Source organism: Stegastes partitus, unplaced genomic scaffold (genome assembly GCF_000690725.1).
Source record: "Stegastes partitus isolate 25-593 unplaced genomic scaffold, Stegastes_partitus-1.0.2 Scaffold478, whole genome shotgun sequence".
In the NCBI taxonomy this organism is placed as follows: domain Eukaryota; kingdom Metazoa; phylum Chordata; class Actinopteri; family Pomacentridae; genus Stegastes; species Stegastes partitus.
In genome coordinates, this window is record NW_007578209.1 from 223,451 (window position 1) to 229,450 (window position 6,000).

At 45.0% G+C, this 6,000-nt stretch overlaps 1 protein-coding gene across 4 annotated transcripts in view; it reads right to left on the reverse strand.

Moving 5' to 3' along the window:
* LOC103360987 (protein EFR3 homolog B) overlaps positions 1-6,000 on the reverse strand; it is a 32,762-nt gene that overhangs the window by 23,427 nt on the left and 3,335 nt on the right. The window contains exon 1 of one of the 4 annotated variants that reach the window (XM_008286946.1): positions 4,762-4,847. The exons of the other annotated variants lie outside the window; for them this stretch is intronic. Coding sequence (XP_008285168.1) covers positions 4,762-4,768 — 7 coding nt within the window. The 5' untranslated portion in view covers positions 4,769-4,847. Of the gene's footprint in view, positions 1-4,761; positions 4,848-6,000 lie in introns of those variants that run through there. 4 annotated transcript variants of the gene reach the window in all.

Here is a 6,000-nt window from a genome sequence, read left to right on the forward strand (position 1 = left end):
AGGTTTTCTGGTTTCTTTGCTCTTTTATGACAGGAAGCTAAAAGAAAAATAAAAAGTAAAATTTGTCACCATTCACTATGTATATACCAAACAACGAATAGATTGAGAAAATAAATCACAGATTAATCAGCTATTCAAATAGGCTGCAACCCTTTTCAGAGCTAAAAAGAAAAACTCAGTTTGCTATCACATTACACGAGCGTATTTGCTGAGCTGAAACTGACATATTGACTTATCAGCTTACAAACTCCTGAATTACGCAGCCCGAATGTCGTCGGTGAAAGTCCATCCATGCCGACAGTTTGTGTGAATGTGACAGCAGGTCTATCGAGGGAGCAGAACTTGCACTGATAAAGATTAAATGAAGAATTGCATGCAGCACATTTAGTGTTTTGCTAGCTTTTTTCCCAAAGTGCAACGAGGTACAAATTGACAAACTGCATGTCGAAGACTGATATTAAAACGGCAGCGGTGAGACTTTTGAGGACTGCGTGGCCGTCCTCTGGAACAAAGCAACACATGCTCAGGTTCCGCAGCCTTCTGGTATGTTATCAGTGACCTACACCTGGGAGGAGGGCAGCGAGCACCGCGGGATGTCCTTGAAAAGCAGTTAACAGAGTGAAAACCATCTTTGCCATCTTAACCACTTAAATTAGCCTCTTTTTAAGGCTGCCTGCTCTCCAAAAGTTCAGCTAAACTCCCCAGCAGGAGTTAGGTTTGTGCTTATCTCTGAAAGCTGTGTCTATTCATAGCGCTTCTGCTCTTTCCTCCATCACTTCAAACACTAATGAGGCTCCTGCACCCCTCCCTCCCTTCTTCCTGCTCCCACCCAACCCTCCTCTACCTCCTGCCTCCCGTCCATGCTGTATTGGCCCAGGGCCTGAGAGTAGGATTCGCCAGTGAAATAATGAAAATGCAGCAGGTCCCCAGTGTGAGGAGGAAAAGGTGGAGGACAAAGAACGAGTGACAGAGACACAGATGGGGAGAGAGAGAACGATATAGACAGAGGATGGAAGTGTGATGGGGGAGGTGGATTGAGATGAGTCACAGATTAGCGCTACTTATTGCATCTTCGCTGTCCAGCTCAAATCTGTCCTGTCCTCTCCGTCGGCTGCAGAGGAAGGAGGTTTTTGGATGGAGTAGACATGCAGGGAAAGTTAATTTCGGGAGAAAACTTTTTTAACAAGTAAGTGGGCGTCGCAATTTAATTGATGTTTCGTTCTCCTGTGGTGCTCTGCAAGCTGCGCAACTGCTTTTGGTTATAATGAGGAAGTTATTATTATCGGTAATGATCTGGGGTTTTTTTAAACAAATTTTCAATGCGACCAGGTTTGTAAGTCAATTGTACGACATCACTGAACAGTTGAACACCAACTCAAGGAACTTTATAAACACAGTCATGAATGTGGAAGGGTAAGACAGGCCACTGTAACTCCTAATACAGCTGCCACCTCTTAGATGAGTCCATCCATTATCTCTACACCTTAATCCTCACTAGGGTCATGGGGGGCTGGAGTCTATCCCAGCTGACTCAGGGTGAAGGCAGGTTCACCTGGACAGGTAACCAGTCTATCACAGGGCTACACTTAGAGACAGACAACCAAGGCTTGGCTTAGAGTCACCAATTAACCTCAAGATGTTTCTGGACTGTGTGGGAGGAAGCCGGAGAACCCGGAGAGAACCCACGCTGCACGGGGAGAACATGGAGACTCCACGCAGAAAGATCCCGGGTGTCCTCACCGGGACACGAACCAGCGACCTTCTAGCTGCAAGACGACGGTGCTAACCACCGCTCCACCTTGCAGACCACCTCTTACAACATTCACGTATCCTCCTTTCAGCGTGCCTCCAACTTAAAAATACGCTGCAACACCATCTCACAGCTGGAAATGACTCACTGGCACTGAAAATCTTGCGTAGTGTCTAAGTTGTGTGCGGTTTGTGTAAAAAAAATAAATAAATAAGGAGAGTTTTTTTCAGTTCTTGTAATGACGGGCTGGTGTGGAAAAAGCTAAGGGAGAGAGCAACAAGGTGGGTGGACATGGATTTGGATGACAGCGGTGAAAAGCACACATAGCAGGGGGCCTCACGACATCCACCCACTCTGCATGGCAAGCTGACAACACATTTAGGGGCTGGACACCGAGCTCCTCCACACCTCCATGCAGACACAAACGTGGTCGCACACACACTCCGAGCAGCATGAAACAGACAGAACAATGAATCACTGTTTACTGATAGAAGCAGTAAAGAGAGGGCATAGATTTCTGCAACCTGGTGCAAGACAACGGGGGAACTCTGGCCCCTGAGATATCGCTAACTCGCTCCATCGATTGTATGCCAAGCTACATATCCAAGCAGGGTGAATTTATGTGTGCAAACGTGTACGCATGTGAGGGGTCTACGACCCTAAAAATCACCACAGCAAGGAGCTAGCCAATCACAAATCTATTTTTATCCTTTTAACAATGGGCTGGTACATTAACAGATTACACTCTCCATTTCCCCCAGGACGTCAGCTTAACATTTCCACATTAGGGTAAGAGCGAGACAGGGAGAGGGGAGAAAAAAAAAACTGCCAGCTGAAGTGAGAAAAATAGAGGCAAACAAAAAACACACAGCTATGGCGGACATGTTTGTGGATGATAATTACAAAAAACAAAACAAGAAAAAAAAATCCTCCACCCACGTACAGAAACGCCATCGAGTGCTAACGGGACTGCTGCACTGTGGATCGCATTCATCAGCTGTGGACAACAGCGCACTGCAAATGAAAACAAGATCAACCTCATCACAAAACGAGGCTGTCTAGAACAACAGTCAGACTAATTACAAAGGCGCACATGCCCGCACACGCCGTACAGTGTGACGAGTAGACCCGGTGCATCTTGCAGTGTTATATCTGCACCTGCTGTCCCAAAGCTGCTCTGCTGTGTCCAAAGTCACATGGCGGACAAGAGAGTATAAATATAGTCGCGACAGCCTGCAAAGACAATATTAAACAGATTTGGGATCCCTGTGTGTGAGTGTGTCTATATTTGTGAGAAAAAGACACCGAGCTGTCAGTATTCGTTCAGACCTCACCTTCACCTGAGGTCATACGAAGCGCTGTGTTGCAGGCCGCACACACAGGCGCGTACACAAACATACAGAAGCAAACAAAGTACGCACACATTGTTATTCTGCAGTCACCATCTTGCTGTAGATACATATACCTGTCAAAGATGGTTAAGAAGCATGTTGCCCTTCAGGGGTGTCATTACATAAGAGGGAGAGAGGGGGGAGAAGAGAGACAAAGTCCTGCTATTTTTACATCCGCAAACATCTTTAAACTGTGGATTCACACGGTGAAATGCAAGCACACAGCAGAATCAACAAACACGGAGCGAGGACGAGACAAGAAGCGAGGAGGAGAGTGTAGGCAAATAACAAATAATGAGCCAGGCTGATTCAACAGCCAACCAAAATGCACATAAGCTGCCGCTCAGTGAGTTTGGGAGAGCTGTACAGCGGATGAGGAGGGGAGGTGAGTATCATGGAGAAGAGGCTGACAGCATTAGGGGAAGCGTGACATGGAGTAAGAAATGTGATTTTTTATTTTTTATTTTTTGTGTCACTAAGGCAAGCAGAGAATGACAGATATTCAAATGTGCTGCATATATAACCACCATCTATCCTGCCTTATCTCTGTCACAGCGAGGCCTGCCTATTAAAAAGGGTATCTTGAGGGTACAGACACACACATACCCTGTGTACAGAATAACTCAGAGGCACATGTACTGTACATACATCTTTTTTTTCGGCCAATTAATCCATGAACACTGAGTCAGATTCAAAGCGCACAGTCGATCAAGTGCGGTGGCAGCGAACACGGCTGATATAATGCAACCAAGACACTGATGTCCAGACCCAGCTGCCAACAAATCCTCATGACACAAGGCCAATCCGACACACTATGAATCACTGTCAAACAGGCACTGAAACAGGGCTACGAGGGACTCAAGCCCAGCGCTCCATTTCTATACGTGTAGTGCACCGCACAAAAAAGCCAAACTGAGTCTGTCTCTTCTCTGTCTTTTTCCATCGATAGTCCACGATCTCAAAGCAAAGCTGACTGCATCTTTAATTAGCACTAATCAATGAGCTATATATCAGCATGCCCCTGTGACACGAGGGCTACGGTAAATGACAACATTTACAAAGGGCATTTTGTCACGACCAGAAAGTATTGAACATTTTCATTTTCAACACCACATATACTTTGCCTGTCTCACAGGAAACATGAATTTAGCATCTACAAAAATAAAGGTTTGTGAAAATAATTACCATAATGACAAGGAAATGTAATGTATACACTGAGCCTGACAACATCTCAGAGTCTATCAGCTTAAGTTAGCAACAGTTAGCACAAGAACACAATCGTACCATCTCAACCACAACAGAAGGAAGCAACACAAACTTAGAGCAAATGAGTGTCTATTACCAAAGATAAACATCTTCAAAGCGGGTCCTCTTGTAATCTAATACTGTAATGTAGCAGGGAGTATCCTCATAAGAATCCAACTTCCCACAACGCACTTTCAGAAGACGCTATACTCTAGTGACAGCTGCAATCTATTGCAAGAAAGCCAGCAAGGAAACATGTTCACAGAATGAAGGAAAACTGGCTTAACGCTGGATGCTTCACATTGCTCACATGCTTACACAATCTAGAACACACACACACCAAGACACAATGCCAAAAATGATTGATATTCTTACCGTACATCGATCGTGATGTGGGAGTCTCTCACAACAGACGCTTATGTTTCCTTAATGCAGCTTCAGCTCCTCATACAGACACACTGCTGTGCCTACAGGCACTGAAAATGCACACAACCGCACTCAGCGCTCACTCTGGGATAAATGCCTGCACGTGTGCTTGGAGCTAAAAGGCATATGAATGTGCACCGTGATTGGTGCAGAGCTTGATGCTATGAATTACACGCACACCCTCCGTGCCATGCAGACACACACACAGGCGTTTACACACTTGCGCACAAAAAGGGGGCTGAAAGGCAACGTCAGAGGAAAGCGTGCCGTGATGACCTTGGATTTTCCCGTTCTTCTGCAACAGCGCTCTCCTTCTCAAGGGGGTAGTGCAGATCGCACATGCAGGCGCACATACAAACACACCCACCTCGCTAATAATCAATCTCTCAGTTGCAGAGAAAAAAGAAGAAGAAAAAAAAAAAGAGCAGAGAAAGGGGAGGAGTGACAGACGAATAAGAGTGAAATGTGCACCACAGGGATAGAAAGGGAGAAGACCTCCCTCCCTCCCCCGCAACCTCCACCTCCTCTCCCCCCTCTCCAACCCCCTGCCAGCATCACTCTTTCCTTCCTCTCCGTCTTTAATCTTCCCATCCCTCCTGCTCTACCTAATTTCAATTATTGCTTTTACGTGTATGCAACTTACTTTTGCACTTCTTTCTATTGTGTAGCTCAGAATCAAAACATCTTTGGTTTTAAAGACCACAAATGAACTTTTACCCTTGTGGCTACAATCATAATAATAATCGTGGGTTTATGTGGTCGACCGGTGGACACCTTCAATAAACCAGCCATTCATTTTTAACGAGCCACCTTTTAATGCAGACACACTGTAGAAAATGTGCGATTATATAACCATGTGCACTGACATATGCATTTTTTCCACAACAGCAAAATACATGCAAAAAAATCCTTATTATGATGTTGGACTGTATTCATTCTCCTCCTTTTCTAAAACCACAGTGCATAACACAGCATTGCTCAGCACCTTGCTCACATCTCTCACAACGTAAATGCACCGCACAAGAAGAATTTTCAAATCAATCTGTGCTTTTAGAACCGCAAAGCAACAATGAAAGCGATACCATGATCGTATAATTGGCTCTAATGCACAAATTCAATCAGACACATCATGATGCTGCAGTGACCTTGTAAATGCATGACTGAGTGCTTGAAAAATGATTTTTTTTT